The following is a 12,461-nucleotide window of genomic DNA, read 5'->3' on the forward strand; positions in this document are numbered from 1 at the left end:
AAATTTGTTACCATGGCAACGCCTAGATAACAACGCCATTAAATATTTCAAAGTATGTATGTTACTTTTGTTTATTGTAAATTTGTTACCATGGCAACGCCTAGAAAATTTTGTTTATTACCATAGCAACGCCATAAAATATTTCAAAGTATGTATGTAACTTATGTTTATTGTAAATTTGGTACCATGGCAACGTCTAGAATTTTTTGTTTATTACCATAGCAACGCCAATAAATATTTCGAAGTATGTATGAAACGTTTGTTTTTTATAAATTTGTTACCATGACAACGCCTAGAAAATTTTGTTTATTATCATAGCAACGCAACTAAATATTTGGAAGTATGTATGTAACTTTTGTTTATAAATAAAATTGTTACAATGGCAACGCCTAGAAATTTTTGTTTATTACCATAGCAACGCCATAAAATATTTCAAAGAATGTATGAAACTTTTGTTTATTCAAATTTACAATTTGTAAATTTGTTACCATGGCAACGCCTAGAAATTTTTGTTTATTACCATAGCAACGCCATAAAATATTTAGAAGTATGTATCTGACGTTTGTTTATTATAAATTTATTACCATGGCTATGCCTAGAAAATTTTTGTTTATTACTACAGCAACTCCATTAAATATTTAGAAGTATGTATGTTACGTTATTTTATTATACATTTGTTACCATGGCAACGCCTAGAAATTTTTTTTTATTACCATAGCAACGCCATATAATATTTCAAAGTATGTATGTAACTTCCTCGGCGTCGTATGTACGTTAATTTACATCGATCTTCTCGCAAAAATCACTTATCATCGGAGATTTTATTTCAAGAAATATTATTATTATTATTGATATTGTCTGCCGTTGAACATTATTATTATTTTATAAACACCTGCAAGATGTATGCCGATCATAAAACAGGGCTGTCAAAATATTATTATGAATTCATATTTTTAAAATGTTAATTTCATCATAGTTTTTAATCAAACCTGTGCAAGTACGTACTGATAACTTGGGTGGATTTTGTAGCAAACATACTATTGATATATATACGGGTATATTATTATTATAACCCAATTCAAATTGAACATAGGTTGATACTCAAATACTATTATAGTATGTTTATGATTTCGAAAAAATAATACGATGTTATAAATAATCCATATCAATTATTTGTAAACATTACATTCGCACTTTGCAAGATAACATCAAACTGTGTATATACTTATCTAAATGACGAATGACATTCATGAGTGAGCACGGCTGAAAGCTTGGAAATGTGTTTTTTTCTATTTCAAAATCTTTTAATTGTGTATTATTTTATTACAGATTCAAGGCCAACTTCATATAACTAATAAAAAAAACTGTTTGTTTCTACGAATAAAAAAAGACAGGAAGTAAGATGTGTACAAATCACGGCATTCAGAAAGGTCGGCAAATATGGCCGACAATGCGTGATACACAAACATAAAATACACAAAATTACAAACACATTCGAAGTTTGCCGCCGTACAGACCACGTGATATTTGTTTACGCAAAATCGTCGCTTTTCAAAATGGCGAATTTGATTGGCAGATTTTACTGCGATGAATCAGTATGTTCCTTCTTGTCTTTTTTTATTCGTAGGTTTGTTTACTATGTACACCGAGAAATTTCCATTTATAAAATCGGAAACGATTTTAACAGAAGAGTTTTGGAATATAATGCAACCAAAACTGAAAAAAATTCTATCATGGGTGTTGACTTCCTGAATTAGTTGTCCATGCCACTACGTGAACCACAGTGGATATTAAGCCATTTCCACACTGGCAACAAGTTGCTGGCAACCCCATTAAATTTTACGATACTTACCATAATTGCTTAAGAAATTTTACGATAACATCATAATTATCGTAAAATCTAACGAGGTTGCCAGCAATTTAACTTGTTGCCAGTGTGGACTCGGCATTAGATGCACAAAACTTATAATATATATTATAAATAAAAATTAAAAATTATAAATATTTATGATTTATGTCTTCGACAGCCCTGATGAAATATGAGTCGGATCGAGTCATAGAGCAAATTTATTGACACACACAACTTTGACACGACCTTTTTATATTAACTAGTATACCAGATATTATGGACCACCTGTTAAAAAATCATATTTTCAATTCTCAAGGCCAATTCTGTAGAACGTCCCCTTAAGCTATAAATTTGATTTTGAGTGGCCGTCAAGTTTTAACACAAAACATTTTTTTCCACATTTTTTAATTGCACACCTTTGAGTAATTTAATTACACTAGCTGAGCCAGCTGGCTCTCGCCAGTCTGTCTCGCTAGGTCTTGCGGACGGCTTGGCGGTGTTGGATTTTAATATAATTGTGAAGTATGCATAGAGTTTTCCCTTCGGAATTGATTTTCATTCACCTCAAGACAGTTTGACATTTTGCTGATTTGTCAGTTTTACGATTTTCAATTCGTCACTGTCAATATAAATTTGGGGTCATATGCGTAGTCTATTCTGAAGTCTGGCCTTCACAATATCGTCCGACACCACCTCAGGCTGATAGGCCAAGTAGAACAGCTTGCAATCGCCGATTGCGACCACTGACATTTTAATGCAATAAAATATGTGTAGTTATATAAATGTTTCGTTAAAACACGTGCATTTAATAATGATACATAATTATACATCTCATAAATTCGAATATAAAGAAATGTATGTGATTATTATAAATGGTGATCCAATATAACATGAATTTTAATCTGCCGCGGGACCCATTTAGATAATAAAAGGTTAGCAGTATATAAATAATAAATGCTTGCAGCCGTTGAATAATATTTAAAAAATCAAATTTTGAATTAAAATTTAACCTTAAATAACATAGTCTTCCGGTGCGAGACATTCATATCGAAACAAAATTTATTTTGGGTATTATAAATAGGCAGGTATATAAAATCACATAAAAAAAATATAGCAATTTGTATGACCAAGTAGAGTAGAATTAGGTTGGGATAATCTTCATGATGATGATTATGATGACGATATGAATATGTAGATAAATAACATTAGCATTTTTAATAAATATAGAAATTCAATACTGTCAAGAATCAGATTGCGGAACCCTTCATCCAGCAATGGATTGATCCTGGTTGATGACGATGATGATGATGACGATATGAATATGTAGATAAATATAATATCACCGATTTTGATAAATACAGCAATTCAAATGACAGAAAGGAGGAGAATCAGGCTAGGGAGGCCTTTATCCAGCAGTGGATTGGTTCAGGTCGATGATGATGAGAATGATAGAAATAGGTATAATATCACAAATTTGTTTAACCGCTAGTAGTAGAATCAGGTTGTGGAACCCTTCATCCAGCAGTGGATTGATGATGATGACTATATAAATATGTAGATAAATATAATATCACAGATTTTGATAAATACAGCAATTCAAATGACAGAAAGGTATAGAATCAAGCTAGGGAGGCCTTTATCCAGCAGTGGAATTGTTCAGGTCGATGATGAGGATGATAGAAGTAGGTATAATATCACAAATTTGTTTAACAGCTAGTAGTAGAATCAGGTTGTGGAACCCTTCATCCAGCAGTGGATTGATCCTGGTTGATGATGATGATTATATAAATATGTAGATAAATATAATATCACTGATTTTGATAAATATAACAATTCATGTGTAAGTAAGGAGTAGAATAAGGCTGAGGAGGCCTTCATCCAGCAATATATAGGTCAAGATTGATGATGATAGGGACGATAAAAATAGGTAGATATTATACAATATCCCACATTTTGATGACTATAACAATTCGTATTAATTTCTTTCATTGTTTGCAATGGCAAATTTGTTAGTTTAATATGACTATATTCTGATCTATGGAAATTATTAGCCTAGGTAATTATTCAATAACAAAAATAGTGGGTGAACAGCCACAAAGAAGTATTTAAAAAAATCAAATTTGGAGTATCACGTTATCTATGAAATAGCCGACAGTGGCGCACGCGCCTGTCAAAATTTTATTTACGTAGTGAATTGTACCAAGTTTATGATTTTTTCACCGGAAAAAAGTGCGCCAATGCCTACATTACGATTTTTGAATAAAAATAATCGAATTCGTTTGTCAAATTAAAGGATTAGAAGGTCATAAGCGACGAAGACGTCAATCTGTTATGCCGGCGCTCCATTGGCACGCAAGTCAGACGATTTACAGTCTTCGGACTTTTTTTTCGCGTGGAGCACCCCAGGTCTGCGGACTTTTTAATCCGCAGACCAGGCTCGTTGGATTTCAAACATGTTTGATATTTTACTCGCCGAGCCGCTGAAATTCGTACGTTCACCACGCTTTACCGTCACATTATTTATATCTATGCCGACGGACGACAGCGCCATCATTATTTTACTGTCATTCAAAGTGTTCGGACATCTCACATCGATAACAACAATGGTAGATCTACGAGTGCATTCGAAAAGTTTCTTGGAAGATTTTATTAGTTGTTTTAAAGACAACCCATCGTTGTGGAAGACGACCAGCCCACTATACAAGAATCGTGATGCCAAGTCCTTGGCGTATGCGGAACTTTTGGAGATTTTAATCAAGGTGGAGCCGCAGGCAAGGGTCGACGATGTTAAAAAGAAAATACAGACATTGAGGTCGGGTTACAGAAAGGAGAGAAATAAAGTAAGGACATCATATCGAAGCGGAGCCGGCACAGACGCAGTTTATCTACCCAAACTGTGGTACTATAAAAATTTGGAGTTCTTGAACGACCAAATGGAAGGTACGTAGGAATGCTTTAAAGCTATTTATTATACACGTGCAGATTATGAAATTGTCGTACCTAGCTCTGAAAGTGACATCGCATTAGATTAGCTACTATTAAGCAATTAAAACATACAGCTATGAATCATTTCTAGTCACAATAAAATTTCTTATTCTTTGCCGAGGTAGGTAATAAATAATAATAATATATAGGTACGAGGGAATGCTTTAAAGCTATTTATTATACACGTGCAGACTATGACATTGTCGTATCTCTGAAAGTGATATCGCATTAGATTAGCTACTATTAAGCAATTAAAACATACAGCTATGAATCATTTCAAGTCACAATAAAATTATTTATTCTTTGCTGAGGTAGGTAAGAAATAATAATATATAGGTACGATCATGGCGGTGGAAGCGCGGCTTATTGAGTCGTGGTCGGGTCCCAGGTTCAAATCCTGGGTCTGACAAGTACAAATTGAATTTCAATTTGTGTATGAGTCAGAGTATGGACCTAATATGTTGAGCAAGTGGCTGACATCCATTTCTCGTAAAAACAAAATCTGTCAATACAAACCTCCACTCCGTGGAGGTCCATATTATGATCGGACATGGTCGAAAGAAGAAGAAAAGAAATGATCATAAAATCAAAAATCGCTCGAGTTAGGTTCCTTCAGAGACAATCAATAAATCGTCAATCATCAATCAAAATTAATGGTACAGTTTGGTTATGAGGAATACAGCGGAAAACACATTTTGAAAATACCCGATATACTGGATTACACCAATTATACCAATATCAATATTAACCGTATGAAGGAATGGGTACTTAGGGGAGAGATAATAAAAAACAAGTTTGAGTATTATGTTGTATTTTAACAATTTACATTTTGTTTTACAGAATCGAGCTCAATATCCAGCATGGTGGACGATTTGGAAAACATGTCTCCTGATGAGAGTTACTCCAACTCGTTAAACAACGAAGATTGTATTGAGGTAAAACATTTTAACTAAATTGTTACATTGGTTTAATTTATCTATTGCTTATCATACTTTCTTGCCATGTGACAGCCCCGGTAGTATTAAAATATTTTTCGAAACCTCCTCGCGCTTTCTTAGCATTGGCAGTCGAGTTCCGATTAGTCGTTGCTTCCAAAGGCGCTAAGGTGTCCTGTGACCTCAGTCCGAGCTCTATTAAACCTGTCTCAGGATTTTCCCTATCAAGGTCATGAAAAGGAGTATAAGTATGTGTTGATTTGCGACGAAGAAAGTTGTGCAGCACACAGCAAGTTAATACAACTGTATTGATATTTTCAATTTTCATGTTTATTGGAGCTTGAAAAATGCGGAATCTAGCAGCTAAAATGCCAAAAACATTTTCTATAATTCGCCTGGCTCTGCATGTCCGATAATTATATACTTTTACTGTGATTTAATTGCCTTTGTGAATACGGCTTTATGAAATCGTTACGTAATGCAAAGGCTTCATCGCCAATATAAACAAATGGCAGTGCATCAGAATTAGCAGTAGGTTTTTTTGGTGCAGGTATTTTTAATCTGCCTTCGTCTAAACGTTTGAAAAAATCAGATTTTCTCAGTACGCCTCCATCAGAAATACGTCCATTTGTTCCAACATCAACATAAATAAATTCATAATTAGCATTTGCAATCGCCATCAAAACAATGCTGTGGAAATGTTTGTAATTATAAAAGTGGGAGCCGGCGCCTGCAGGTGGCACGATTGCAATGTGTTTCCCATCAACTGCGCCCAGGCAATTTGGAAATTGCCATTTACTATTAAATTCTTCTGCAATCGTCTCCATTTCTTCGTGCGTATCAGGGAACTGCAACAAAAAATAATCAACATTTTATTTACAGATAGAATATTCGCCTTCAACATCCACGTTGTCGACTACTCCAAGGTCGAATCTCAATAGAGCACCAAAACCCCCATCGTTCAAACGAAAAAAATCGAATGATAGCGCCAACAAAGTGTTAGAATTAATCACCGACAAACTAAGCAAGACTGAAGATGAATTTGATGTTTTTGGCAAAATGATGGCCATGAAACTACGATCGATGTCACAGGGACAAAGATTGCTGGCCGAGAAGCTGATGCATGAAGTTGCCTTTATGGGACAAAGTGACAAAATAATGCCAGCAACTACTGTTCATACTCAACCAGTTTATCGTATATTAAGCAAAAATGTACAAAAGCCGGTATAATAAATTAATGTTTTTTGTATGAATAAATATCTTGTAAAAATATTTGTTTTTTTGTTTGTTTTTATGCCTATAAACCTTAGCTTAAGCGATACAACAAATGGTAAGTATTTGAGCTATGTTAGCAAACCTATATTATTATGTGGCCTCATTTAGAAATCAAATTCCATGCTTGCTTTTCGAAGAATATGACTAGTATTACAATACATTCAACAGGAATAATTAAGCAGCTTGCTTACAGCCTATATGGAGAGTCCTGGCTAGGTACAGCATTCTAATGGTCTATTGAATATTTAGCATGTCAACGATGGCCTTATTTGTGACTATATATATACCTATCTCAAATGCATCTTGTCTGCCATTCTTATGATGTTGCCGTCTATGATTTATATAGGTAAAACAATCCACTAAACGTTCACTTTATAAGACCAACCAATGTCTACTTGTTAATGATATATTTGTAAATTTGCCCAACTTTATTAGATGACGTATAATATAATACACACCTTGAAATATTCTCCTTTCAAAACGTCAATGATGACTTGGCAAGTTTCGGGAATTATCTTGCCCAGAGTTTGTCTTCCAATCGCAGTTCTATAATGCAAGTCAGTGAATGTTCCGCCGGCAGCCAAAAATCGCAGGGTTGCACATAATCTATCATGAGGAGAAATAGCTTCCCTCATCATAGTATTTTTTTTTTTAATAAATGGGGAGACCAAATTATACAGTTCTGTGTATACATCCTCCGACATTCGCAAATAATTGCGGAAATCGCTCGGTTGCAAACGCAATTCTCGTATTAAATTTGTGTGGGATAATGTCGTTCGTTTCCTTATCCAATGTTTCACCCAGTATTTGTGTACCCTTTGCTTCGTTATTACATTATCTGCCACCCAATAACCCAAAAAACATAAAACGTCGGTATCATTTAACGCCATCACGATTTAACTGTCAGATATACGTATATTATCTATGCTGTCAAAGTCGACTGTTTTACTCGTCAAATTAATTATATACTCGTTTCGTTGAACGTCTGTTGGCCAGTAGCAGAACGTAGAAAAATCTGAAGACTTATTGTCGTCGGACTTTTGGCTCGCCAATGGAGCGCTGGCATTAGGCTTGAACAGTAAATATGGCGATCGTATACGGTGTGTAAGAAAATATCGGATAGAAACGTCACGTACATGTAAAATAATGGAAAATTTCTGAAATGTGTTTAATTCAATCGGTAGATGAATCGGTAGCGCACATTTCGAAGTGAAGATGTAAAAATAACAATAAAATGTCGCTTAAATGAGCTGTTGGTGCATTTTCCAAAATCTCTTAGGATAATAATATATAGGAGATGATTTTTGATGCATTTTTTATTGTTTTTACATTTTAAATTACGCGAAAAATTCGCATTTTTCTATTTTCATTAAGTACCCCGTCAAAATATCCCGAACAAAAACAACCACATCCATTTGGAACGTCCAGTCAAAAGAGTACACCAAATCGCCAAAACGGTGTAATGCTCACTGAATAGCGGCCTGCACACACACAATCTTGTCTGCGTGAAAGCCTCGTGTGCGCGATGTCGCACGGGAATGAACGTGTGTCTAAAGTCGCGTAGTGACCAGCGGAAAGAGTGGGGTTGCGCCTGCGTTGCGCTCAGATGACGCGTATTCAGTGATGTCCCAATGGGGTAGGCAGATTGAGCGTCGCTTGGGGGCGGCAGTTACTCGAAGGGCGGCAAATCGAGGAGAATCATTTGGTACATATATAAATAGGTACCTTAACTTAGTAATAACGAAAATATCTTTCCATTAAAAAATCAGCTCACCGGTTGGAAACAAAATGTATTAATTAACATAAAAGGTTTAACAGGGCTGCATTTTTTGTTGAGTCTGCGATGTCTAGTTTACTTCAGTTGCCTTTCGACGTACATAGTGATCAGAAACGACACGTGCACGGATGATACAAAATACTGTATAAAAAAAATGGGGCGACATTTTGGCACTGCCGAGGGTCGGCATTTTGTCTAGGGACGTCACTGCGCGTATTACGCGCGAGTAGCAAAAATGCTTTGCGGTCAGTATTCAACATGGAAACCGAGGAAGCGGTAGTTATAGATGGCGGAGTTGTATCGATGAAGGTAGTGGAGAAAGGTGGCGGAGTTGTATCGGAATTTTCACTTGAGAGTCTGGCGTATGCCCGGCGCACTCCGCGCGAGAGTTGTCACGCGCGAGCGCTTGTGGACAGCTGCATTGAGTCACATGTACCTGGAGAATGCGCGATTTGTCACTCGCGCGTAAAAACGCGCCATGTGAACAGGTTCTTATGGACATGTATAAAATATTCTCATGTTTGTGGAGAATCAAATCGGCGGCATATGAAAATAGAAATTTACGCGATGTGGCGTATGCAAAAATAATTAATTTATTCAAAGAGAGATGATTTCCCGAGACTAATAGAGACTTTGTAGTAAGCCTTAGGGGTTCTTTTCGGAAAAAGTTTAAAAAAAAGAAAAAAGTAGAGGAAAATCGACGTAGCGGTGGCGGAAGAGATGGAGTAGGTATATAAGCCAGCATTGTGGTATTACGATCTGCTGCTCTTTACGAAGGACCAAGAGCTTCCAACGGCAAACATGTAAAATATGGATTAGGAGATCGGGGATATTGAGGATGAATCTGTAATCAAAATGATGAACCACTGTCCATTTTTAAATATTTTTTTAAATCATCAGGATAGTTTTGACGTAATTCACGAATTAAGAGTACTTAGGTGATCAAAACACCGTCTATAGTCTTTAACCCAGACTTTTCGTTTTTTGTTTTGACTTAAACTTATACTAGCGCCTGCACAAGCTCAGCTAGTATAATATATTATTTCTTCTTTGTATATCTATTTATAATGTACTAATAATTCCTTGTTGTATAAAAATAAAGCTTAACTTGTTCACGCGTTATATTTTGGTTATGTTGTGTGCGGAAGGATTTGATTGAATTGTTTTATCTCAAGAACGGTTTGTTTTTACTAAAACCATGCTAAAACCGTTGAATTGTTGTACGCTCCAACGACTTCCACGATCACACCGTAATGAATGCGCGATATGCCTTTAGACATCAATCCCGGCGCGTGTTCCTCAAAACATGCGCAAAACGTTGCGCTATCGCGCAAGATATAGTTGACATGTAAATTGTAGCAGCAGACATTTGACACGTGTGATATTACGCGCTCAATATCGGGTTTCAGCGCGTACGCTCCTGAGCATGCGGTAAAGAATGTGTGTGTAAAGGCCGTTAATGTCTGTACCTGCATAAAAATCTTTCCCGTAAATGTACATAAACACGTTTATTTATTATTTGAGTAATATTAAATTTAAATTGAGTGTAATCTCACTTCATTATTTTTAAATACACCCTCGGATAATAACTAATGGCATGCCTTGACCTTTACATTAATAATCAGCAAAAATTGGGGAAAATAAAAAATTTAGGGAAAAGTTTTCATTAACATAGCACTGTCACAAATAACCGGGATTTTTTTTTTTATATAATGGGTAGTAAGGAAAATTCAAATGGAAAGTCTGCAACCCTCTGTCCGAGTATCTCAGTGACTTCTGTTGTCACAATAAATTTATAAAAGATGTGAATAGTTTATTGAATAGGGGACGATGTTACCGCGGGATCGTTGAACGAAATTAAAAATGGATTCAAACGAAAATACGCCGTCCACAAGCGCCACAAAAGAAAAGCTGTCATTGCGGAAAAGATTACTAATCAAAAAGTCAACCAAAGTAGGCTGTTCAGTGGTGCCTGACTCACCCGAAAAGGCCGCCAGTGATAATGATATTCCGAAAACCCCCAAAAACCTGTTCACCCCAAAACGACTCCTCGAAAACGGAGAGAGAACTTGCATGTCAGATTCTGAAGCGAATTGTGTTTCAAATATGACAGGTTCATTAAAAATGTCAAGCAGTAACTCCGCTTTTCTCGCTTCTTCACAGTGCGTAAACAACAAAACGTCGCGACCAAAGAGTATGATCGAAAATCACAGCATTGTTTTAAGCCCTGGTTCTTCGTGCAGTGAAAAATACCTCAACAAATCGGTAGAACATCGCCGTTCTTCGCCAATGAACAAACCCATCGATATTTTGAGGAGACCGTCGAATATACTGAAAGCACAGAGCGATCCCAACTGCGACTCCAGCCCATACAACACCAAAGAGTCTTCGCCATGTAGCAGGGTTTTCGGAGCTGGCGATGGCGCGGTAAACGGAATTAAAAAAGGAAGAATTTCATCAAGTTTGTGTGAAATGCAAAACTCATCTGATGACCCTGCGATGTCAGATTATGAATTCATCGATGCTCCTCAATCACCAAATGAAAGTGACAGAAATATATCTTCAAGAAACAGCGAGGAGTAAGTATTTAGTATTGTGCAACTAAAGTTAATTCTTGTCAGTGGTGGTTTTTGGTATGTAGAGGTTTGAGGCACTGACAGGTCTGGAGCCCCCTGCCAAAACTATGCCTATACGATAAACCACCATTGAGTATTAAGTGGTTTTTTCACTTATACGATAATTGCATAGCATGTAGGTATATGTTCAAGGCGTTCAGTGCGATGATCACATGCAATCATTGCGCAAGTAAAATCACACTGTTACAAATACAGTACCTAGGTAATAGTCAAAGAATTTGGGCTCTACATAGAAGGAGCCTTATACGTTATTTCTGTTATGACATTTTAAAATATTAAGAAATACAAATTGGTAAACATCACAAATCGTCACTGTTCTGGCAGAAGACACTAATTCGAAAAAATGACATATTGAGTTAGTTATACCAAAATCTTCCTTATTTCAAATTTTACTGTCTGGAAACCTTCTTAATAAATAAACAGTCTTTATTTTAAAGTCATCCTTTTTACGATTACTTAATAAACTCACATGATAGACCATTTCAAACATTTCAACAACTTCAAAGTCAAATTACTCAAAACTAGTATTCTCCAGTTAGTATGTTCTGCCTTATGAAATATTAACATCGTTCAGTTGGCATTCCGATTTTCTGACACAGCTAATGGCTGCCATTTGATATGTTCATTGTGATAACTTACTCGAGTGCTGTTATAAACAGTTTTACACAAATTTTACAGGATTTTTCAACTAAATAATAATGTCAAAATGTATTTTTAGCCACTTATCTACTCATCGTGACAGATTGTCTTTTTAAACGCGTTGCAAATTGGCAAATAGATATCATAGAAGCGTGAAGTCCTCTCCAAATGAGCTTGCAATGCAAAGTCACTTGTAGCTAATTTCATATGTGGACCAGTCATCTCTATTTTTGCTTCAATTTCATACATTTAGGTTCTATCTCAATAGGAGGTTTTCAACAACTTTGGTAATCATCAAGTTTTCAGGAGTTTTTATACTTATTTTCCGACCATGTCCGATCCTAATGGGATCATATGGGCCTCCA

At 35.8% G+C, this 12,461-nt stretch overlaps 2 protein-coding genes across 3 annotated transcripts in view; both read left to right on the top strand.

Annotated features, from left to right (window-relative positions):
• Window positions 1–4,452: 4,452 nt before the first annotated feature.
• On the top strand, window positions 4,453–7,034 carry LOC147070060 (uncharacterized). The gene is made up of 3 exons (XM_085949902.1): window positions 4,453–4,789; window positions 5,675–5,769; window positions 6,652–7,034. The coding sequence occupies exons 1-3, from the start codon at window positions 4,453–4,455 to the stop codon at window positions 6,997–6,999; spliced, it is 780 nt and encodes a 259-aa protein (XP_085806028.1). The 3' UTR covers window positions 7,000–7,034.
• Window positions 7,035–10,576: 3,542 nt separating this feature from the next.
• INPP5E (Inositol-3-phosphate synthase) overlaps window positions 10,577–12,461 on the top strand; it is a 28,982-nt gene continuing 27,097 nt past the window's right edge. For both annotated transcript variants that reach the window (XM_085949650.1, XM_085949651.1), the window contains exon 1: window positions 10,577–11,400. In XM_085949650.1, the coding sequence (XP_085805776.1) occupies window positions 10,685–11,400 (716 nt within the window). In that variant the 5' untranslated portion in view covers window positions 10,577–10,684. The remainder of the gene's footprint in view (window positions 11,401–12,461) is intronic.

This window comes from Rhyacophila brunnea, unplaced genomic scaffold (assembly GCF_057557595.1).
Source record: "Rhyacophila brunnea isolate RB1 unplaced genomic scaffold, BYU_Rbru_1.0 scaffold_22, whole genome shotgun sequence".
NCBI classification, from domain to species: Eukaryota; Metazoa; Arthropoda; class Insecta; order Trichoptera; family Rhyacophilidae; genus Rhyacophila; species Rhyacophila brunnea.

What these genes read in the sequence shown, in the direction of transcription:
- LOC147070060 (XM_085949902.1), top strand. Translation starts at nt 4,453, where the DNA reads ATGGTAGATCTACGAGTGCATTCGAAAAGTTTCTTGGAAGATTTTATT. An exon ending in CTTGAACGACCAAATGGAAG is followed by an intron (nt 4,790 to 5,674) that starts GTACGTAGGAAT and finishes TTTGTTTTACAG; the next exon opens with AATCGAGCTCAATATCCAGC. An exon ending in ACAACGAAGATTGTATTGAG is followed by an intron (nt 5,770 to 6,651) that starts GTAAAACATTTT and finishes TTTTATTTACAG; the next exon opens with ATAGAATATTCGCCTTCAAC.